Source organism: Solenopsis invicta, chromosome 1 (genome assembly GCF_016802725.1).
Source record: "Solenopsis invicta isolate M01_SB chromosome 1, UNIL_Sinv_3.0, whole genome shotgun sequence".
NCBI classification, from domain to species: domain Eukaryota; kingdom Metazoa; phylum Arthropoda; class Insecta; order Hymenoptera; family Formicidae; genus Solenopsis; species Solenopsis invicta.
Genome location: NC_052664.1, coordinates 16,696,754 through 16,722,491, shown reverse-complemented (window position 1 = coordinate 16,722,491; position 25,738 = coordinate 16,696,754). Strand labels below are relative to the sequence as shown.

The window sequence follows — 25,738 nt, the reverse complement described above, 5'->3', positions numbered from 1 at the left end:
CGAAGAATGTCAATGAAGAATGACGCTTTCCTTTCATATAGGAATAGTTGTTCCTCGTCTTTAGAAAAAGATGCTAAAAGCATTTCGATGTGCCGATTTCTTTCATCATAAACGTGTGTGAATATGAGCGTGTGAATATTAAGTTTTAACTAAACAATTCTGATTAATTAATATAAAATAATCTATGCACATTATTACATTGCATTATAGTGCATTAGTTCTGCGTTCGTAAACAAAGTTTAATAGATTAATTAAAACTTCGGAATATATTAATAGGTACTTGTTGATTTTTATATATATTATTTCATGTTGAGATTAGGGAGATATCCATCTGTTTTAAAACGTGCGTGTAATCTACTTTGTTAGTAGGAGGTAATACTTTGAATATGGTAAGCATGCTTGAAACTTACAAGTGTACAAAAGCGTTGGCGGAAATTGCGGCTGGAAAAAGCTCATGTATTTCGTATTGCGAGTCTCGTGCTCTGTGATTAAGTGCTGTCGGAACTGTTTTAATAACGACGCGACAGTAGCCCACCCATGGCGGAAACAAGACTTTGTACCTTTCAGAAACGTACATGCGAACGGACTTTATGTTTAAGCTGAGATTTCCTGCAAATTAAAAGAATTGATTCATCATGAGTTGATAATATTTACCATTTTAGTATTGATCGTTAATGGAATATTAAATCTGACTAATTCTAACTTAAATAATTAATTAATAAACTTTCTCTCCTGTCACACAATGTGTTAAGTGATTTATACGATAAATTGCATAAATTCGTAAACTTTTTCGCAAAATTAAAAGATTTTATACAATTAATATCGATCCTCTATCTACTAATTGCTAAAATTTATCAAAGCTTTCTGATACTATGTATGTAATACATATTTAGTGTATGAAAGTTATGACATTTCGAAATGCTGAACAAATAAGACATTGCCAAATTTATCTGTTTTTTTTTTTATAGAATTGAATGATTTATTACATTATTTGATCACATAATTCTTTAACATACTCATTATAAAAGTTTTGATTGAACACGGTTCTTTTTAATCGTCGAATACTTTAGAGTTAGTTAGCGAACTATTGAATGAAATAAATTTAAGTTCAGGCACCTGTGTTAGTTTTACTGTTACAAGAATCATATTCTTCGATTTCCATTGTCCAGAGCTGCAAAGTCTTATATCTTGGAGATCTTCCAATTGTAGTTGCCAACCAGATACATCTGTCTTCTAATTGAATCAATGGTGCAAGTTATAACTGATAAAAATCAAGTAATTCTTTTCTTACTAAGATTTCAATTTATTTATCAAACTACAAAATTAATATTACACTAATGTAGTTGAATTTCTTTTTATTTTACTTACTTTAGATTTACATTCATTTTTACATGTGAACATATTAGTTCATTTTACTTATTTCAGATTTACTTCATTTTTACATGTAAACATATTAGTTTTCATTTGTATTTTTTATCATAAATTGAACTATTTGCCATTTCAAATTCTAATTTTGCATGTGGTCTTAAATATTGTATAATAATAATAGTATAATAATTTTTAAACATTTCTTAATATTATAAACTACAATAATTTTAATATTATATTTCTAATTTTAGAGATGTAAAATATTTTTTAAGCTTAATTTGATTTAAATACATGTTGCTTTGTAAAAATGGTATATAATTGCATATTGCAAATTGTATAAATAACTGTTTCACATCAACTGATTTATCTTATCATTCTGTGCATAAAAGTAAGGTACGTGAATCAAAAAATAAATAGTTTATGAGATATTTTATATATTTCATATCAAAATTTACTAGAATAAAGAATATAAATATCTCGTAAAATATTTTTTTTCTGGCTTTTTATACTCTAACATTTTTATATACAGAATGTTTAAATATCTATGTAACAAAAACAAATACCTTTAAAAAAAGTGAAATAACTTTTCCGGTGCATTCACTTATGAAAAAACTGACAATGAGTCAATAAAAAGAATATATTATTACATTCACTTTTATCTGTATAATTTTTTTCTATTTTTTTCTAATTGTAAGTAATTTTAAATGTAAGTTTAATCGATAATAACAAAGTAGACTAAAACACTTGTGAGCTGTCAGATTTTTTTTATTACATAAAACGCGAAATTTGAATGAAGGTTGAATGAACAATGCTATTTCTGACATACGGTCTTAAAACAACAGGTTGAATAGTCCCTTGCAGTCGGATAACATGAGGAATGGGAGCAAGCGAACGACTTGTGCCAAATTTAAATTCGTATTGTGTATTCATGATATCTGCCATTGATCGTTTTTAATCTTTTGTAAATTTTTTCTTGCGAGCTTAAACAATGACGAATTGAATTGTCGCGCATAATAAATTCACTAAAAATAATTTATTCGATTATTTTATTCACAAATTTTGCATCGTATCTTTATTTTGAGCATACAAGACTAATGAAAAGTATTTAGTACTAATCTTTGATTTGTACCTCGTTATGTGCTTGTGCGACCTCTTGGTACTAATTTTTGTTTGGAACAAATCTGAAGTAGAAAATTATATTGTTATATTCTAGTGAAAAAAAAGAAAAAAAAAGAGGATTCTAAATATCGATCGTATTATAGAATAAATTAATTTTTGAATTGGTTTAACAGATTACAATCCTTTTGTAGAATAAAAGTACGCATAAAAAAAAAAAACTTGGATAGGATAAATTTTATGAGAAAATCGAAAGAAAGAAAAGAAGAAGCCTGAGAACGGCCATGTCCACAATTTAGATTTTTGCTGATACGATTTTTCGAAACGTCATTTTATAACGTGGACGTATACTACAACGTCAATGTATGCAGGTTAGATTTCGGAATCACCCGCGACTGTTGGCAAACCTGGCGAAGGGAAAGCCGAGCGCGCGTACACGAATATGCCAACTTCTACTGGGCCGATGGATTTCTAGCTCTTGTCGAACTACAATATTACGATTTAACAAATATATATCAACTTTAATCGTTCCTAACCGCTTTCGCGCGACCGATTCATTCGTCTCGTCGTACTGTACCGATAATAAATTTACGTGAACGCAATGTAGACGAGACGCGAATACCAAATTGTAGGAGCGAATTAGCAGTAAATACAAGTATAAATTGACTCACCGTTCGCCGCTGGTCGCTCCATTCAGCTCCGTCTCGGCCACAGCTCTCGAACATTCGAGATCCAAGATTCTCTTCACGACGATCCTGTTGCTTTTGATTCACACTTCGCACGAACGCGCGACCCTTCGTTTTCGGCACTCTCAAAACATTTCCGGTGCTCGCGCGCGTCGAAAACTCGGGACGAGGCAACGGAGAAGGTACGAAACACGGTTGAACGCAACACGACTTCGCACCGTGCGTCGTATCCGACACGACGGATGTTGACACGAACGCCCGACATTTTACACACTTCACTCGCGTCATAAATTCGTACGAGATGCCGAGGATGCGAGTTGAAATGCGCCGCGACGCGTAGCGACGTCGCGCCGTCCTGCCTGACCTACCGACTGCCGGCCGTTGCCGTATTGCGTCGGGCTACGCGTAGCGGCGCTGCGGCGCAGGCGCAGCTCACGCCGCTGCGTACGTGGCACGCAGTGACGCAGTACGGTAACGGTCGGCAGTCGGTAGGTCAGGCAGGACGACGTCGCTACGCGTCGCGGCGCATTTTAACTCGCATCCTCGGCATCTCGTACGCGTTTATGACGCGAGTGAGTGTTTCGAGAGTGCCGTGGAGTGTCGAGAGTGAAGTGTGAAATGTCGGGCGGGTCGGGCGTTTGCGGCAACATTCGTCGTGTCGGATACGATGCCCGGTGCGAAGTCGTGTCGCGTTCAATCGTGTTTTGCACCTTCTCCGTTGCCTCATATCGCGAGTTTTCAACGTCCGTGAGTACCGGGAGCGTTTTGAGAGTGCCGAAAACGAAGAGTCGTGCGTTCGTACCAAGCGTGAATCAAGAGAAGGATCTTGGATCTCGAATCCTCGAGAGCTGTGGCCGAGACAGAGCTGAACGGAGCGAGCAGTGGCCAACGGTGAGTCAATTTGTACTCATATCTACTGTTTATTCGCTTTTACAATTCGGTATTTGCGCCTCGTCCCTATTGCGTGAATTATCGTCGGTACGACGTCAGCGCGAGATGATTAATCAGTTGCACGAAAGTGGTTAGGAATGATTTTAAGTTGATTTCGTGTACGCGCGCGCTCGGCGATTCCTTCGCCAGGTTTGCCAACAGTCGGACAACGTGTTTTCTGCGATCTAACCTGTACATAATAATGCGGATGCTCTCCAGCTACGCACACAAGCAACAATGAATAACACATGAATTATTTTATCTTTGCTGTTTGTCAATATTAAACAAGGATAATACGATTCACTGTGTTACACAGGTCGCCTGTGTTACGTAGCTGGAAAGCACTCGATGTATGTCCACGTTGTAGAGTGTCTCAAAAACTCGCATCTGTCAATTCGTGAACATGGCCACTCTCAGGCTTTTCTGTGCTAATACAAATAAATTTACCTTTATTTGGCTCTTCTTCTACTTCTTCACGATAATACTGTGCATCATCGTCTCCCTTTGGTTCATTTTTCACTGTAGATTTCTTTGCAATTTTTTGTAGAAGCATATCTTTCTCTCTTTTTTTCTGAATTCCTTTCAATGATTTCTCTTTGTGTTTTTCTTTTTGTACTTCCTTCTTTTTTCCATTTTCTTCCTGTAACTTTGTTCTTTTTTCCTTTAATCTCTTATTCTCTTCTCATTTCTTTATCACGCGTTTCTCTTCTTCCGTTTTATGTACTAATGCATGGAAAAGTACTTCACCAGCAAAGAGTCCCATTTTCTACTTTGATTAACTAAAACAGATTCGGTCAACATTAGTAAATTATAAAATAAATATCTACAAATTCATTATTTGTGTTAGCTCATTCAGTTCTTTAACCTCCAGTGTTATTCTCGGTTCCAATTCGAATAGTCTAATTGCACTCTTAGAATCAGCTTGATTTCCTCTTGAAAACAATTTTTGTGATAATGTGACATGACTGCCTTCATCATCTTCCACTTCACTTTCAAACATAGTCGGTTTCGTCAGAAACTCCAAAATATCTTGACATTTAGACAAATTTGGTATCTTTGCTTGCACTATTTTTTTAATGCCTCTTGACAAATCTACAGGTACATCTTTTATCGCATAATGTCTGAAATCAATAGTTTTTGTCGTTGCATATATAATTGTGCTTAGATTAACCTGCCAAAACGTTACAAATGTTTTATTAATGTTTCTTAAATTGATTGTTTTCCAAAATTATATTTCTTGAATTGGCTTTGTAAAACTTACAGTAGTCAAATATTTATAGTTGGAAACATGATCTGGAATGTGGAAGCTATGAGTTTCAATTGCATGCCGTTCCCACTGAAATTATTTAAAACTAGCAGTGGAGAAGTTTTGAAGGCCTCCTCATATACCATCTGTTTCTTCAGCATAGATATAACATGCTAAACAGAAACTGTGTATCTTGAAAGAAAGTGTGGGTCTTCTAGGCAACCTATGATAATATTTAAAAATATTAATAAATCAATTTATATAAATTAATTAATTTAAATATTTTACAACTTTTTTCTTGTTGATAAGTTTCATTAAAATGAATACAGTACTTGCAAAGTTTAAAGTACATTCCCTGTTCTGTTCTGGTAAATATGCACATGTGATTGACATGCCTCGCAACAGAGACAAAGTCTTTAATAGCATTTTTCTTTTGGGCTTTGACGATGAAGCTGTAAAAGGTTCCATAACTTTGCAAAAATCTTTAGTGAGCTTGACAATGTGTTCTCCTGGCAATCCATGATGAAATACAAAGGAATAGGGTGCTTTTACCACATCTTTTTCTCCTACATTTATCTGTTTATTTCGCTTTACACACTGACCCTAAAAATAAGAAAAAGAATTTTTATAAAAAATTAAACTAGATTTAGTAGGATTATTTTCAATACATAGTCACTGCTGCGTATAGCTTAATTTGCCATATAAATGCTTAATAATTTAATTAAATAATAGTTTTACTGAATGTTTTCAAGTTACTGATTGCTTGGTGAATTTTTTTCAGAATTTTTTAGAATTTTTTAGTAAATTTCAGAATTTTTACATAAATTGATATATTTTGCCTTATAACTTGATAGATAATTTCTCATTTTTTATACAAATTGGAACACTTTTAAAATGTTGAGAAAGTCTACATCTTTTCTACAATTCTTGTGTATATATATATATATATATAAATTCTGAAGTACTCTAAGATCTTTAAGGTTTTGTACTCTATGAATCTTATAAAATCTGAAAGAGTGTAAAATATTTGTAAAAAGTTGATGAGAAATTTTAAAACATTTCAGAATTTACATAAATAAAAGTTCTAAGAAAAGATTAAATTTTCTTAGTATTTCTAAAAAGTGTTCCAATTCACATAAAATTCTAAGAAAATTTTTCAACTAATTCATTATGCTTTTGATTGAAATATTAATGAAGAACTTTCGCTCTCTGAATATAAATTATTATTACATTCAAATATAAATTTGCAAATATAAATTATTGGATTATTCGAATGTTGGGCATAGGGTGACTCGATTTCATACAAATGATATATCAAAACCTGTGATAAATTTGTCTCTAATTAATTGAGGGGAGAGGTTCACTCGTCGTAACAAAACTTGTGACTTTAATCCTTGCTTTATTAGTTCAAAGGCTTCGGGCGATACTGGTACTAACATGTACTGACTGACTGAAATCGTCTCTCTTTTCTGCGTTCTAAAATCTATCAATCCAAGCGCATAATCATGCAGCGCCGCCCTTTCCGAATAGCTCTAGAAATATGGCTTTGCGCGGTAACATAAAAATATAGTTATTACATAATTACGCTATACTAAAATATAAGACATCTGCATCTAATTATAACAAAACCAAATTAAAATTCATCGTATTTTTTTCTAGAGAACGATGCTTCTCCTCATTTAGCATTTATATCACCATTATTTTCTTCTAATAGTGTTTACAAAGATTGATCAAGGAAGCATTATTAAACCGTCAATGATTGCGTTTTTAGTTTGAAATGATTTGTAACGTACAGTCGCGCGGGAAACTTACTTCATTCTGAAATATTTCCCTATATATTTTTTTTAACTTAAAATAAATCATGAATATTTTTTAATATCCGAATTTTAATTATATATTCTAAGAACATTATATGAATAATGATAAAATTGATAAAATTGCAAAGAAATAACATTTTAATTATACAATAACAATGTATGTAAAAGTATTGTATATTTTTTTATTTGAAGGAAAATGATAAATTTTCCTGTGTCCTGTGTATGTCACAAATTTTTTGTACCAACTTGTGGCTCTTGATTTGACAAATAACGAACTTTTTCAATTACTATTCACAATTTCAATGACTGAAATCTAACTGATTTTGAGTATGATTTTGCATAACGTGCTTTTTCAGTCAGCCAATTTCATCACATACGTATCTCAGAGTCCGAGTTTTTCCACTTCCGCTACGAACGAGAAATTAAATTTGATTCTCGACTTGTTCCACTGCTTTCCCCCAATGTCGTTCGCACGACTCCCCCATCGCATCCTAATTGAATAATGTATGCCGAACGATCCGCGCTTTACTTGTATAACGTTGTGTGATGCTCCACTGATCTCGAATGCGCAGCACTGTGAAACAAGATGTATTGCTTTGTGTACTACGTTCAGCAAAAACGTATATTTGTACTGCTGTTATCATGCGGGAATTAAATCGCGGAATAAAATTATTCCACTGAATGATTACTGTATATTCACTTATTAGCGTATTTCCCAATTTAACTATCTAACGAACCTAAGTTTGCTCAACAATAATAAAATTGAATTAAACCGTACACAATGTTGTTTCCCAGTCTCTGCTATTAAATTAAATGTAATACGCGGTATGATAGTCAAAGTTATTTGTGCGAATTTGAAGACTTAATGACTTTAGGCGCTTTGGTCAGCGAGAAGATTATCGTTTAATGGAACAACCAGCACGACAGCGGTTGTATTCTGTTCGACTCAAGATGAATTCGCAGACAGAAACTGTACGTAAGACGTAGAAGCCAACCAAGGCAACTTGCATCGCACGTCGCATTGTATCGACTAACTTTACGAGCCAATGACCTCGTGTCGGCGAGACACCTTGTTAATCATCTATCGTACCTTTGTGTTAGATCGTGATGAAATTGCGAAACTCTATGACTGTTACCGGAAAGTTTCTTTTGCAAGTTCCACCCTTTCGTCGCGCCCTTCTCACTTTCTCAATTAGATACTCGTATGTTAATGTATCTAATTTTCATGTATTAATAAACTCAATTTATTTCAAAATGAAGTACACATATGTATAATGCAATCTTAATTTTTATACAATATTAGAATACAGACTAATGTTATTTGACATGTGAAAATATAACGTTGGTATTTTGCATTATCTTCGTATAGAAATCTCGGTGGCATGCGGTAATAATTAATCGAAGCTTGATTACCGATAATATTCGATTCACGCCGTTATCATGTGTGATTATTTCGTTAAAAATTTGCTACTCATACGCGATGGAAATTATAAGCTAATTAGTGACGCGTACACGGTTGTTTGCGTAATTTCGATACCAGTTTAATATTGTGCAATGTAATAACCACATAAACTGTCACTAACGATATTAACGCCAATCAGAACAATGGCATTTAACGAAATCGCTACTGTGCCGATAATGAGATATCAATATAACGTTATTGTTATAAAGTACGTGCGTGCGAGCGGCAACGCAATAGCCACCAGCTATGTCGAATATTTTTATTCGATATTATTTTTTGAACTATATCTTTGAATTATTTTCGAACGAGTAAAATAATGCAGACTCTGCTGTATACATAAATTCCCGTGGCTTGAAACGGAAGATATATGTCTCGCGACGTTACTCGATGCACGAAGTGGGAAGTCCTCGACTTAATCGCGCGACGTAAGTTAGTGGCCACGGATGTTGGTGACTTCGGTACCACCACTGACAAAGCTGGCCCTTGATATTTCGGGTGGTATGCACGAAGGAACCGTAGGACGTCCAACTACAGCCTCGAGGCGTTTGGACGAACTACGATAAACACGCGGTATCCTGGGATTAACACGTTGCCCGCATTGTCTTCGGTCATCCCGCTCGTTCCCTGTGTGCGCGCAAATCTACACGCGCCCGCACACCTATTTACGAACAGGCATAAATATGTAACACCAGCAGAGTGGTCGCTAGCTCGTTAATTACAATTCCGCATTCATCTGGGGCTTAATCGCCGTGTCGGTCAACATCATAAAAACTTAATTCTATCTGTGGCCGATTTAATTAATAGCTCGCACATTTGGATAACTGTGTGAAATAGAAGTGAGAAAGTGTTTCGTGGTTTTATCTTGTTCTCTCTCTCTCTCTCTCTCTATTTTCATCCAAGATCGGTGCTCGACTGTTCAAACGTAAAATAAGTGACGGGGAAGTTTTTCCCGAAACTTTATTTTTAAATTTTCCTCCACTTTGCTGCATATCTAACGAGGCCTCTCGATCGGAAGGACGCAATTAGCATTGCTTTAGATTTCCGCCCGACTACTCCGATTTGCTTTTGCTTCGAAGTCCGACTGGTTTCTGATCTTATAACGATAATTGGGTAATGAGTTGGCAAACTAAGTAGACATACCTCCGGGCCAAAGTCTCAGGCTGCACCAACGAGGAGTGAGGCAGAATCAAACCTCGGAGTTTAGGTATGATTTGCTAGTATGCACCACCGATCCTACTCGGGTACCACCGACTGGACTCTCTTCCTCTTCTCCTCTTCCTTCTCTCTCTATCTCTCCTTCCGCTCTCTTTCCTCTCTCCCTCTCCCTTTTCCTTCTGTCTTCCTTTCTCCCTCCTCTCTCTCTCTCTCTCTTTCTCTCAGCTGTTTCCGTTTGCGCTAGTTAGAGAAGCGGTACGTTCGCTTACGAAAGCAAACTTCCATTGGAGCTTCTGCAGACTTGCACGTCGTGACGGGTTTTGGAGGGACGAAGCGGGACGGGATACGAGAACCAGCGAGGAAGGCGCAAAGAGAGATTGACTGTGGAAATTTCAAACGTAGCTAGGATAGGGAAGCGAGAAGGTCTCGCCTCGTATTCCCCAGCGAACTTTAAATATTTGAGACGCCGTATATTTCCGACGTTTTATATAACGTCCATAAAACATGCAAACGCACTGAGTAAATTACGAAGTACGCCGGAAACAAATGCTAGGATACGTCACGCAAGCAGTGTACTCGCAAGAAGGAATTATAGCAAAAGTTATTTAAAAAAAGCTACAACTTTTCCCAACTAGGAACTACTGTGCGCGGGACAGGTTAATAATGACTCGTTTCTTATCAGTTCAAAGAAACTGTCCATGTCTTATTCGCTACAATTGCAGCGCAAATCGATTGTATTAATTTCTACAAATTAGCTAACTTTGAAATCATTAATTAAAAGAAAATTAGATGTCTGATTTTTATGTACTTAAATTCTTAAATACATAATGAAAATCACACGATATATGTACGATCTTTATATTTTCGTTCTAACTTAAAAAATAAAGCTATCTCAAATAAAAAAGCTTTAACCAATATATCTGAAAGCAAATGACTTACGTAGATTGTAAACGTTACATTAAAAAATAAGCAAATCGATGAAAATCACGATAATATTTTTCCTTTTCAAACGTGAAGTATATTACCTGTTCCTCTTTTCCTCATTGAGCCTTTACTTCAAATATTAAATAATTTTGACACAATCATTTGACCTAGTGTAATTTTATACAACCAATGATTTAACACAATGACAATTCTTCGAATCTAAAGATACCTAACGTGAGTAATACACCTGTCAAATATATTAATTTATATTTTTAAGAACGTTTATATATCGGACGATTTTTAACGGCATTCCCTACCAGAGTCGTATATCTTGCCCTCAAAGGTGGAATCGCCGATAATCGAGATCCAAAGAGCGTTATAGTTGGCTTTAATGCCGGGTATTCACAGCGAGGTGCAGTGCGCTCCGACACTCAACTTGGGCAAGTTCCAAGGTCCCCGCCGCCTCTCCATGTATACGTATATCACGCGCACACGGGCATACGAATTCACACACGCGCTGGACATTCGGGACGGTGTAACCACCGGTGTGCCCCAGGCCCCATCTTGACGTGTTCATGCACCGGTCCTCTCGTAAACTCCTGGAGTGCTCCCGCCGCCTCCTTGGCTATCGTCCTTCCTCTCTGCCACCCCTATTTGTTACCCCCTTCGTAAAACCTCGGACGAAGTGGAAGATTGGTCGAACCACCCGCTAACCTTTCGACGTCTCACTCTTACTCTCGCGTCTTTTATTTCACTCTCCTACTTGTTCTTTTCTTCTTCTTCATCTTCTTCCTTAGTAGCGTACGATTCTCCTTCGCTTCGTCGTGGCGCATCTCTGTGTGCCTCATTGAACTCGATGTGCCAAGAGATACGACCTTTACGATCGGCGACCGCTTATCCTTCGGGAATAATAAGATCAAAAGAGCGGTTCTGCATCCCAACGAAGAGGATCTCGTCTCAAAGGACATTTATGCCGTTTCAAGCATAGAACATATGAAATTATAAACAAATAATTAAAGCGTAAAATGTCGGTGCAAATATTTAAAAGATGCATCTTTAGAAACACGCGATGATAAGAATAAATTTTTTTTACTTTCTTGACAGTAAATTTAAAAAATAACTATTAAATTAAATGAATGAATAAAATGAATGAATGAATAGAAAAGTAATAAAGACTATGTGCTTTTACACTTTCATATAATATTATTTTGAAAAATTCTCCAGAACCTCTTACATTCACATAAATATTTATCACTTTGTACGATAAAGATAAGAGAGATATTGCTAATTAATTTTTGCATGGGGTTAAATGATTCATCGGTCAGAATGGAGCAAAGTTTAAAAAGTCATCCATAAAGCAGCTGCACTCCAACGTTTCTTTGTACAGCATTTTACCGTTCTGGCACGTAATATCAATGATGAATGGAAAAGCAACTGCCTTATGTTCTTCCAAATGATAAGATGGAAGAAGAAAGAAGTAGATTCGCATTGTATTTACCGAAGACGCGAGGAATGGATGCAATATCCATTATCTTTGCTGTAGCTTCACAATTGGGTGGGTGGTCTGACGCGTTCGCGTATGTGTCCATTCGCGGCGCGTATTTGCCTGGCTTTAAGATACTTCCATCGGTCCAATTTTTCGCAAGAATGTGACACATAGCAATCTTGGTAACCTCGGGGCTGTGCCGCGCAATTTATTGGCCACCGAGTGCAGCTTCAACGATTTATCTTCCCTCTCCGCTCCTCTTTTCTTCTCTCGCCATCACGCGCTGTCTCCTCTCTCTCCTTTGCCCCTTTCTCTTTTTTCCTCCTTTTTCCCCCTCTATCTTTTTCTCTCTTTCTGTCGTCCTTTGCATCCTTTTTTCCCCGTGCCGTTTCTTCTCTTTCCGTCTCGCTCTCTTTTTCTATCTCGACCATCGCTTACGATCGAGTTGAATCAACGTTGGAACGTTACCTATACCGTACCTGAACTTCGATATCTCAAACTTTCTGCCTCGATATTTTGCAGTATCGACAGTTATCGGGCTACAAACTCGCGGCCTTGTGAATAATTTAAAGCGCAATATTTTGTAGAGATCGTTCTACCTAATTTGCTGTTTTAATAATGAAGTGAAGCGAGATCGTGTCGTTCGATTCTAGCAGTACATTAAGCCCGACAAACGATTGCCTAGTCTTAGTATGTCATACGATAACCACATCAGAATATTTATTCCTAAATAGAATGTAAAATAGACATTTCTGCTAGGAAAATGTATTTCTGCATAGTAATAAATAATTATGCAATAGTACTTATAATTTCAAACAATAATATTTTTAAAATGCATTAGTAGATATATTTTAATTCCTAAGTAGCACAAAAATAACGAAAGCTTTGTATTAAATAAGAATTCTTATCTTCTAAAAGTATCTTGCAATAATAAAATCCACTTTAAATGAAAAGAGCAGTAACCAATTATATTTCATCGATCATTATCTGAACGAGAATTATTCTTAAGACATGAAATTCTTAAAGCTCAGCTTTAAACTGTTCTTGACCGGGAAATAGATAACGAACAAGTGGGCAGAGTCGGAAGATTTTAGGCCGCGCTGAAAGGCACGTTGCGTAGCAAAAAGGAAAGAAAATCGAGATCTGCAGGTGTAACGCCTGCAGCGACCGGGCGATAAAATGCACGCAGGGAGGACCGAAGAAACCGTTCGCGATCCCTCGGGCTCGATAAAAAATGCAGTGATCACATTTCGGCAGAGACTTCGGAATCTCCAAACTATCTCGCCTTCTTTGATTCTCACCTCTTCGTACCTTCGCTCGCCTTCCTTTCTCGATCAGCGATACCGCTCGCCATCCCTCGCAGCACTTGGCGTACGTATCGCTTTTAATATTTTTTCGCGACGCTTTGATGTAATCATTCTCCCCGAAAAATTACCTTCGCTTGAGTGGATCAGCCTTGCAATTCGAGTCAACGAACTTGCCGGCAACAGTTTCGGGCGATTTCAAACATAAAGCTGACTGCAGACGATCGTTGATCATTCGAATAATCCTGTTTATTCGTTCGAGATTTCGATTAGCATAACACAATGTTTTTTTTATTCGCAGTTGCTGATATTCTAATCGGCTTAAAAAAATTTCGTCGGATTAGTCGTTTCCAAGAAACAATCTGAAAGCGCCTAACAATTGCCTACGGACTTGGAACAAAAATCGCGTACTTATTCACCGCCGTGCTCGAATTACGTTTAACAGGTGGTTCGCAAGTAAGTACCACGAAATGCTGTTGCTGTGATTCATACTTGTAATTTCTGATATACGGCATCAGCATTCTCTTTAAATTGGTCTACGTGATTGAGCATCAGCATTAAATTGTTCAATTACGCGATGAAATTTGAACGTGAGAGACCAATCACTTCAGAAATTAATTGAGTTTTTTCAAATAATTCAACTTTAAATGTTTCTTTAAATAAAAAATTTGAGTTTAAAAATATATCGGAAGTTCTCATAATTGCGTTATCATAATTATATTTATTATTTATATTTATTATTTGTCGTTTGTTATATATTATTATATATATTATTATGTCATTTATTATAAGTGAAAAAGTCTACACGGAGAAAAAATTAATATCAACTCAACAATCATATAAGCAAGAATATAAATCTTCTTTGAAAAATTTATAATCTTAAACATACACGATTTGCTTACATGAAGAGAAAAATTTTTTTGATGTAAGCGAATTATGTCTGTTTAAGATTATAAAGTTTTCCAAAAAGATTTTATATTCTTGCTTATATATGAAACAAAGATTGTTGATAGAATTAATAGTAAATTTTTTTCCTGTGTATATAGTTTTCTCTTATGTTGATTTGCATTCTCAAAATATTTCGATTATTTGAAAGACAAGTATATAACTGTATTTCGTTTCTAAATTTAGATTATATGAAATTTAGATCACACTGTAAAATGTCGATTATACTGTCAAAATTAGTCAGTATTCTAAAACTATTATTTGGATTTGGAAATTCAAATTAAATTACTTCATATGCAGACGAATGCATAAAGCTTGAGTGTTTTGCGCGTTAGACTGGCTTTTGTAATATGGTAATTCGCTGGTTGCCGTTATATCAGTACGCTTTGCCCTAAAGATTAATACGTTTGACAAGGAATTTTTCGCATTCTCTTCATAGCTCTGCCAATACGAACGCAATCCAGTCCGAGACTCCAGGCGGCTGGTCGAGCTGCAGCAAGTGTCTAGACGACATGAGGCTCATGCAAAGATTAGCGATCAGCGGACTGCTGTCCGTGATCCTGATCCTTCTCTTAACCGGCACATTTATAACCGGACGACGCGATCTCGCGAGCGTCGTCGATCGGGGCGTCGCGCCGGAAGAACGCAACGAACAGTTGAATCCGGCCTGGGTGCAAGACAATGTAGTTCCTGGGCAGGATGAACCTGAAATTGAGGATAAAGATAAAGATCGACGTTTAGATATAAACACTTCGTTCAGACATAAACTATTCGAGCCTTCGGTGGTCGAAGCGCCAGCCGCGTCTGTTCCTGGCGTTTACGTTGTCAGATCGCCTAATCCACCTTTGGATGATATAACCAATCAGCGTCGTGAAAAAGTTAAAGAGGTAAGATCGCATTTGACTTTTGTTCTGCATGCTAGAGTTTAAAGAAAGCAAGACGATGCTGTGCCAAGAATCAGACGAGAACAGAGGTAAGCAGGTAAGCTTCACAATAAGATTACTTTTAGTTTTATATTTAATATATTTTTCCCTTTTTCTATTATAATTATTTATATTGTATATACATAGTAATATGACTTTATTCGTGCGTTATAATATTTAAAAACGATTTAATCTTTTACACATTGCCTGCTTTGATAAACGTATGCTTTAAGGTGAAATATCCATTTCCTACATTTGAAACACATATTCACCCTACATTTTCTGAAAACTCATTTTGTTCACGGTGGTTTTTACCGCTGCTGTGTCGTTCGTCACAGCGGCGTCACAGAAACGGCGGAAATTAAAGAGATTCGTAAGGTAAAACCGATGGGCTCTTTGTTCATCCTACCACATCAATATTCGAGTTTGGATTAGTGGATCGAAAAAAAAAATAAGGCAAAACCATTCGGAGCTATAAGCAAAGATTAACAAAACAAAAGTTTTAAAAATAATATACAATTTTAGAAAAGCCATTAGACTCACAATTGATGGAGTATTCAAATAAATATCTCTAGAATTCAGTCATATTTTAGATAAAACTATGGTAATTTAAGTCTTAACATTATTTCTTGCTAAAAAAATGTTAAATTTAATTAAGGAAAATAGAATCTATTATATTATAGAAATTCTTGTAAAAGAATCTTTACACAGAACTTTTTTTCTATTTTTATCGAAATTGTATGTTTACAAGATTACAATATCACGTTTGTAAGAAAAAAGATTAATTTTACTAATTTTGTGAAGTGAAGAATGGGGCATTAATAATGCAAAAGGAAAATATGCAATGTTTTGTATATAAAATTTCAATTCTCGATAGTGAGATTAATCAATCGCGATTTTATCCCAGGAATGGACAAACGAAACTCAATCAATTAATCGCCGAGCAACCGACAGTTGCAAAAAAAAAAATGAATGACAGATAACTGTCCGGTGAAGTGTCAAACTAGATTGACCGTCGCACAAATGTGTCATGTTCCATGACGTACCTAGTATGACTAAGTTGATCCAACGCAGCCCTCTCTCAATTTAGAGTTTAATCGATTCTTGTCCTTCGCAGTAACATATGACGAACAGGTGCTCGTTGAAAGGTCCGATCGTACTTCGACGGGCAAGTTAATTAATTCGATCATGTTCGTCATCATGAAATATACATTCCATTTTTTATCTACAAATAAGAAAACTGTTAACATTTGGCGTATTAATGTTTTATCCTTCGATACGCTTTTAAAATTACCAATATTTTACATAGTATTTTTCACATGGTCTATTTTGGAAAATATAAAACTAGACATGATATAATACGTAACTTAAATATTTTCTCTTGTTAACATACTTTTGATTAGTAAAATCACAGTATTTTTACATAAATATAATATGGTTATTAATAAAACAGAGTTAATAAAACGAATATTATTAAATTGGTTTTAAAACAAAAGTTATGTAATGGTATAAATTAGCACGTTTTACGAAGTTAAATAATTTTGTTAACAAATATTAAAATATTGGTATACAGGAAAAAATAATATTACTACCTAATCAATAGTTTGTTTACTACGTAACTATTAAAATATTAAAAATATTTTTACATATGAAAATGACTTGTATTTTGATAACACTCTATCAAATAAATTCGATTATTGTGTGGAGGTGATTATTTCAAATAAAGCAATTTACTAGTTGATTCATCAATATAATTTACCAAACGGAGTATAGCAGTTCAGTTTAAGCGAAGACATTATTTATGATACATTTTATTATGTTTTTGTCGTGCCTTGTAAAACGACACATAAAAATTAATAACATGTAAAATTTTATAGCAAAGTGTTATGTGCAATTTTACAAACAAAATAATTCCTTAATTACAAGATTATTTTACAACAATATAACATTAACCTTAAAATGGTAATTATACGTACATAAATTTGATGTACAACATCCACGTATTTTATTCCTTTTACCTATTCTAATCCACCCTAGTAAATACTATTTCAGCTAATTGTAAATTGTGCTTATGTCATTGATCAGCAGAAGGTCCAATTTTGACAGGTTAAAGTTTATAATTAGATATTTGTATTTATAAAGCTCTAGATTAAAGCTCAAAATATTTTGTTAATGAAAATATAACATGTATGAAAATTTTGTATTATATTAATTAAAAACTTATTTCTTTGGATGTAAAATTCACGTGTGAATACCAAAACCTTATTTCATTTAATAGTGTTCAATAGTATTCTAGGGATAATCATGTATAATTTGAGTTAAAACTTTAAAGATGTTTACAACAAGAATATTTTTAATTAATATTTATTTTTGTTTTGTTATATTACGAAGAGCGCACGGAAATAATAGGCGTATCAAAGTACTCAAATTTTCAAATTAAATTTTTATTGCAAAAAATATTGTCTTTGTTCATGAATTTTATTTAAACAATTTCAAATTTTATAATTAAACATTTAATAACCTTTTATTAGGATAAAATTAAAAACTAAAATAACAAGAAAATTAATTAATGTAATAAGTGTCAATTTGTCAATGTTCTTTGGTTTTAATCAATTGATTTTACGCTTTGATTTTATCGTAGACGCTTTGCGTTTCCTTTCTTTGTGGTCGAGAAACGCTATGGCACTAAATTCATTGCGCAACCTCGTTGACGGCGTCACGACCGGTGATTTCAGGCGAAACGAGGAAAATCGCTACGTCGCGTCGCTCTTGAATAATTCCGAATGGAGAAACGTGGGTAGCCATCAGACTAATTGTTTTTAGTCTAGCTAATGCAGTAGGCGTGACCACCTATTATCATACCAGGAGCCGACGCTGATTAAAACGCTCGCAAATTTTTCATGCTCGCACGTTTAAGGCGCATCTTCACTTCATTTAATTGTGCTTAACACATTTTAAATTTTTACCCTCTCAAACTTAAAATAATTGTTGGTGTCACCAACCACGGGATATTTTAAGAAAGACGAATTCACAGAATATTCTAAAAAATCAAATAAGATTTTTTAAATATCTTTGAATTTTAATTACTTACTTTTCTCTTGATTTTATTTAATTTACTCTAGAAACTATCAATAGCAAATATCAACTTAAAAAATTGCGAACTTTTTATATTATTTATACATTTAATCAAAAAATGTTAATAACTCCTATAGAAATAATTGTAGTCGAATAGTGAAATAAATGAAAAATATTAAAAACATTAAGATTGATAATACCTAGATTAAAAAAATATATAGTGTACTTTAAAATAAAAAAAAGAAATATTTTTTCAGATATGTATATATAATAATATATAATACAAAGTTTGCTACTAGAATTGTTATATAAAAACGTTAGTATACTTTTCTAACTTTATTTTATATAAATTATACCTTTATTTTTAGGTAAAAGAATTAAAAATTTTATAAATCTAGTTACCAATTGACAAAGGACAATGAGCTAATTTTGGTTCTTGGAATAGTAAGTACAATAAAAACATTACGCTTTTTTGGTAATTTTCATAGTGTTGAATCTGATTCTGATTTTCAAAAACTTTTAATTTGTTAAAATTATTAAAATTAGCATGTACGAAAACTAATAAATAACTAATACTGTAAGTATTATTATTATTGTTATTATTATTATAAGTTTCTTTTTTTATATATTTAATACATTTGTCTGTTGAGTTTAACATTTTCCCGACAAATTAAAATTTTGTTAATTGTCAGAATTAGATTTAGCAGTTCAAAAATTCCAAAAAGTACTTCAAGCAACTGTTTTTATTTGCCATGAGGACTAAAATCAGTACATTTCATTTATCATCGTCTTTTGCGAGTACATGATGAGAATAGACTTCCAAATTTGTCGTTGCTTATTTGTTTAATAGAAATAATACTATTATAACATTCTTTCGCTGACTTTAGAGCTTCAAGTGCTTTGTTACGATAGTGCGCGTCTGTAGGATATATTCTCTTCCTTGCGAATTAGCACTTAGAGATCTGGAAATTTCGTGGGAGGATTCAAGAGCAAACGGCGTGAACGGCAGCTACGGGAGTCCGACAAAGTCGCATTGTCTATCGAGTCGTACAAGTTGGGCACAATGGTGACGGCTTCCTTTAATGAAAGATGCTAGTTAAGGGAGACAGGATAGGATAATGATAGAAGTATGGGAGTTCGTGAAGCAGGACGAGGAGGCGAGAGAGCGAAGGCGCAGGCTGAGGCTCTTCTGAAGCTACCTTTCATCCGCGGATCTCGCAGAATGGCGCGAGGGAAGAGAAATGAGAATGCCAGTTCCACATCGGCTCCACTTAGCAAAGATTAATTCGCGTTGGTTTGAGAGCAATACAATACGCAACTCGCCTAACAATAATAAACAAAGCTTTAATTACTGTAAATCCCGTTAAAGGGTCACGACGCAACACCATGAATGTAGAATTTCGGGATCTCTTCTGTCATTTCATTCCATCTTCTCTCTCTCTTTCTCTCTCTCTCTCTTCTCTCTCTCTCTCTCTCTCTCTCTCTCTCTCGCTCGCGTGATCTTTGTATCTACTTCCTGTGTCAACCCTTCTGGAAACAGACATATACATATCTTGGGCCGTTTGTACCTAAACTCGTTACATTGGACTGAGTTGTGTATGTGCCAAGAGACGCTCGAGATGAGTAGAATTTCCTACAACGTCCTTTACGTAGTGGTTCTCATGGTGACGCTTACTCTCACGCTCCCAACTGAAGGTGCATGCAACACGTTGCATGAATATGCATTTATATTTCTTTCTACTCTGCGCTCGGTTTCAATTATACAGTAGCGCCTTTGCGCGAGAAATGCATGTATTCGCGGAACTTTAAGAATATCTGATAAACGTGTAATAAAATAACGAAAAACTTAAAACGTTAGGAAAGTTTGCGATGATGATGAAAATTTGATAAAAATTTATTAGTTTGATAAAAATTGATTCGCAAAGAACGAGTGCCATGTAAATTTTCTTTCATACTAAGCAGCCTGATCGTGGCAACATCCACACGCGAGCTTTTGTACGAAACCACAAGTAACCACGGAGATACATCGTAAATGTTATCAATTGTATTGTAAATGAAATCCGATAACGATCGAGTAATTGGACATGTTCCGCTATGATGAGCATTGACTCGAATATGCATCGGCTAATATAAAAAAATACAAAAGATTATGTGCTTACATTCAACTCTTGGAACTTTATTTTATACGAATCAATAAATGGAAAAGTTTTCAGTTTAAATTCTTTAGCGGAAATTTATTGCGCAAGAATAGATATCTTATCCGAGATATCTATTCTTGCGCGATAAATTTCCGCTAAATAAACGATTGAAAATCCGTCAGAGTTCAAACTGAAATGGATCTTTCTTCTGCTTAATTTCGTTTCACGTATAACTTGTTTCCTATTTCATTAACTAATTTATATTTTCTCTCTGTTACATATTAGGTTTCCTTTTTACTTTGATTGACTCTTCTGCAAAGATACAACGCGTAAAATGCGTTCGCTTCTCTGTACGCGACGGGCGCGGTTAGATTTTTATGACGTACGCGCAGCCTTTTAAAAGGCTTCATGACGTTGACCCTCGTACAGGCTCACCGTACCGCAGGTAAAAAAGGATATCGCGTACACGGGGGCGTGCTATTCTTGTTGGTGTTGGTTCTAGAAAGCACGCGCGTTTGATACATATACGTATATGTGCGTGAGCGGATGTGTATGTTGACGGAGGCAGAGGGTTTGGGGTGCTTTCACAAAATCACGGTGGGACGCCGACGCGGCGGGACGACTGGGTCGGTCGTGGAGGGCAATAAATAACGTAAATTGAAAACCGCGGGAAATAAAGAGAGGAAATAAAAGCGCCACGGTTAAGTACACTTATACGTGCCCGGTATCGGCAATACACCCGCGCATACGCAGACCCGATGCGCATTTGTGTGCATCTCTCCCCTGGAGTATCCAAAGCTTTTGCTTTGTTTGTGTACCATGCATACTCAATCGTCTGACGGAGCATCGCCCTACAACCCCTCGCTACTTCTTCCTCTCCCTTTCTCTCCCCACCATTCCCTTTTCGCCGAAGCTGCGCCACCGCTTTTCCTCCCTTCCACCATGCATTTTGTTTATTAATGGAAATGCGTGGAGCACAGGCAATTTGAAAGGATATTTTCTCTCTCTCTCAAAACGCGAGAGAGCTCCCGCGAGTGCTCTGTAGAATTCATATCTGCGATGCCCCAACCTGCCGCGGTTTGTCTGCGCGTGAGTAATGCGCGTAAAATAATGAATTTATCCATAAGCTTGAATTAATTAGAAGCAGATTTAGGATACAGTAGTATTTCGTGGTAAATCTCTGCATCTTTGACACAATGGCGCATTAGAAAAAAAAAAAAAAATTAAGAAGGATGATAACTCTGACGGAAGTAGGATCTTTCTTAAACATTTATTGAAGTGTTTATAAGATGAAAATTAAAAATGGAATTGTTTATGAGATTTCACGACTGTTACAAATGTTACAAATTTTTGGGGAATGGTTTATTAAAAATGTTCTATGTTTTCAGAATGTTTGCAAATGTTTAAAGGGTGTTCACAGCATTCTGAAAACATACAGCGCTTTTCGAACGTTCATCAAACAATCGTGAACATCTCATAAACATACTATTTCCGCCAGGGAAGAAAGAGAAAAGGCTGTCAACTCCTAACGCGATATAAACTTTTTTATTTTAGTCCCAATCATTGAATACGTTCGATACCTCACAGCGTGTATTCTAGTTCCAAATAGAATTAAGTGAAAATAAATTTTGCATAATTTTATTGCTAATTAAAATAGAGACGTATCCCGTGTACGTGTTTCGCGCGACCGGTGCGCACCGCTTTTTCCGAGTCGGTGCTTACTGCTTAACCACATTAAATGGTTTTAATGGATTACTCTCGGATTACAAAAGCGAAAAAAGAAACGCGGTCTTCCGGACGAGTCGGGGAGAGAATCCGGTTACCACGGAAGTGACGTAACAAAGAGAGAATAATTGAACGGGGCCACACGTCCGACACGAGGTTTTGCCTTCTCCTTGTCCGCCTTGCATCTTCTCCCCTCCCCCGGTCGTTCCTCACCATTCCCTTTCGATCCGTCGACCGACACCGAGGCTAATGGTTTAATCCTAACATGGATGTTAACCAGATTACCGGCTACAGGTCCGACATGTGCCGTGCATTCGCCGTGGTTTCAACGGAACAAATTATCCACGATTACATGGATAATGGCGGAAGGCGTTGAACGACGCGACGCGCAATGTCGCCATCAACTCGGCCGTACGCGATCGTCCTGTGCAATTTTCTGCATCGCCAACCCGTCTTCTAAGCCGGCGTAATAACGCGACACCACCGCCTTTCAAGTTCCACAGAACTTTGCATCTTTACTGCGACAGTCGGCTTCTCAACGTTTTCACCCTCGCGCGGTTATTGCGAGCTTATCGCACCCTTTCAATAGTCCAAGACGGAAGAATTTCACCAATTCACCAGTATCAATAATAACGCGGACGTACCGTTTAATGTGATTATATTGCGAAAAGTCACTTGATGTAAATCCGATTCACATTTTTAAAGGTGATTTAGGCGTAGACAATTGTAAAAATGACACGCGTTTCTCTTCTGCTGTCATCTCGCGGTTTTTCGGGCTCTCTAATTTCCGCTTTTTTATTACAACCGCAGTCTGAGAAAGAGCGAAAAAAAGAAAGAGAGAAAAGAAGGCCCTTCTGGTAATGCCACTGGACAGGTCTTTTCGATATTATATTGCCCTTAAATTATGCCGTCATAAAAACGTGATGAAGCGCCCATGACCGCGAGTGGCCGGCAAATGGTTCGAAAAATCAAGAGGAAACGGAAATAACGGTCAACGAACGGACCGGGCAATATATTTGTTATTCACGGAACAGCTCACACGGCGCGTTCATCATTCTAATCCCTAAAATTTTGATATCCTTCCCGATCCTTTGGCTACGTATATCGTTAATAATAAAAGACAGATTACAAAATTTTAAAATATTGACTTCTATTTGATATATCTATATTTTTGACATATTAGTTCTTAATGTGAGATGCTGTGTAGCTGGCTGAATTTTGTAAAAAGCTTGAATTTTTGTGCTAAAGAAGGAACAACATTCAAAAGAAAGATATAATTTATAATTGTAATTACAGCAATTGTGTGATGGCTAATTAATACTATTTTATGTAATTGTAAGACAGTAGAGATAATTTTATTCTCAAAATAAAAAGTTTACTCTAATTCTTTGCATCTTTTTGGCGCAGATGATGAAGCATGGTTGGGACAACTACGTGCGGTATGCATGGGGAAAAAACGAATTAAGACCAATTTCGAAGAGAGGTCACAGTGCCAGTATATTCGGGGCTTCAAATATGGGTGCGACTATCGTCGATGGACTAGACACTCTTTACATCATGGGTCTTCACGATGAATTTAAGCAAGGACGCGACTGGATTGCTGAGAATCTGGACTTCGATATCGTGAGTACCACTCTTAGTTGCATGCTATATTTGTATATTTCTTAGTGACATTTATCAGCGATATACTTACGAGATAATCATCTTCAACAAATTATATTGCGTATTTTTTGAAAGTATAGAAAAATAATATTTTTAACACTTAAAATAAATCTTATTTATAAAGCAGCATTTCTATATACGTATAAGAATTTAAAAAATGATTAAAACAAAGAACGAAAATACATGGCCGATTATTTAAAAATTAAAGGAATAATTTTATTGTATCTTAAGATATCAAGATCAAATATTAAGATAAATATATTTTTATAAAACTCTTAATGTAGCGCACATAGTGCACACAGAAAACAAGTGTTTGATAATAATAATTAAATTTTAGTGAATTAATTTTAATTAAATATTCGGTTAATATAATCAAATATTCAGTAATATTTAGTAATTATAATAATATTAATTAAAAGGTTACTAAGTATTAAATATTTGGTTATATTAACTGAATTATAATTGAAGTTATTTTGTCAAAGCTTAGTAACTGTCATCTAGGCTTGATTATTATTACCAAACTCTATTTTCAGTGCATGCTACTTTTAAGAAATTACCTGTCAAATACTTATTTTAATCGTCTCGTCTAGGATTTGGCTGACGTTGATTATGAAACCATTTAATGGACCGAGTGTGTCCTTTTCTATGGTAAATTTATTCCCCTCAGAAAATTATGAAAGAGTTTTCTTTCATGAAAGTAAACTAACTTAATATCTTTTTTTAAAATTAATATAAAAATTTAAATAATATATTGTAAATCTTATTATAACATTTTATATGATATGAAAAATAATTTCAACATAAGAATAAAACATAAATTTCGAGCTGTGTTTTAAATTTGCAAGCACAAACATTTTTTTGCGCACATTTCTTTGAAGAACGTTTGCAGTTTTTCTTTCCATGACTGCGAAAGTACAGTGATGTCTATCTAAGTGAAGGTATCACGATGAAAGTTCGACATTCGCCGACACGCGTCGAAACCAATTTCGCCCTGAGTCAACTTACCTGACGCAGCCATGTCATCGTCTCCTTTTTCGCGGGTCCCAACGGAAGCGAACGGAACTTTTGATATAGGCCCGCGTCTCTGCATACACTATTCCTCCTCCGCACCATCTTTCCTTTACTTTTGCGTTATACAACATGCCGGAAATGTGTTTGCTCGAAGAAGGTCCCGTTTTGACGAGATGTCGAAGACAGCCTTCGATTTTCTCTTGGCGCGCGCGACCTATTGAGATAAAATCTAATAAAGAAGTGGAATAACATTATTTCACAGGTATTCCGAGGTAGAAGTTTAATTACATAATTATCTCTTTCTACATCTCGAAACAGATATTAAAATTAAAATAGGTTTCTCTCAAACGAGATATCCATAAATATATATTTTTTTAATCACGTAAATTAACAGGTTGTGCCGTACATTTTAGGAGTACGTTTACATGGATTATTTACTGTTTATGTTATGTTTACACGAATCTTTTATGTAAACAATACAAGTAATATAAAGTTATATTACTCAACACTTGATAACCTTGATAAATACGTAAGAAAATAATGCTGAATGGAAAGGAAATAGAGTAAAAGAGACAAAGAGAAAAGTTTAGAAATAATATAAATTTTTTTTAACTAATTTCTACATAAATTATAAAAACCTTCAAAAATAGCAAATGTTCACTTTGTCACTGCGTGGATGTGACCTTGATGGAAAACAAGAATCTTATCTTTAGAGAACAGGACCACACTGAAATATCTCAAATCCTCGACTGGATCCAATATTTT

The 25,738-nt window shown here is 35.3% G+C and overlaps 1 protein-coding gene, 1 long non-coding RNA gene and 1 pseudogene across 4 annotated transcripts in view; 2 read left to right on the top strand and 1 right to left on the bottom strand.

Annotated features, from left to right (window-relative positions):
• The window catches only part of LOC105195935 (mannosyl-oligosaccharide 1,2-alpha-mannosidase IA), a 693,708-nt gene that overhangs the window by 306,341 nt on the left and 361,629 nt on the right, over nt 1–25,738 (top strand). Inside the window, exons 2-4 of one of the 3 annotated variants that reach the window (XM_026132223.2) lie at nt 13,796–13,950; nt 14,879–15,326; nt 23,708–23,923. In XM_026132223.2, the coding sequence (XP_025988008.1) occupies nt 14,952–15,326; nt 23,708–23,923 (591 nt within the window). In that variant the 5' untranslated portion in view covers nt 13,796–13,950; nt 14,879–14,951. Of the gene's footprint in view, nt 1–13,795; nt 13,951–14,540; nt 15,327–23,707; nt 23,924–25,738 lie in introns of those variants that run through there. The other 2 variants (XM_026132224.2, XM_026132222.2) reach the window with 2 other exon arrangements.
• The window catches only part of LOC105197945, a 69,208-nt pseudogene continuing 44,810 nt past the window's right edge, over nt 1,341–25,738 (bottom strand).
• LOC120359151 lies at nt 2,549–5,126 on the top strand. Its single transcript, XR_005575970.1, has 2 exons — nt 2,549–2,855; nt 4,251–5,126. It is a non-coding gene; the product is annotated as an uncharacterized LOC120359151 (long non-coding RNA).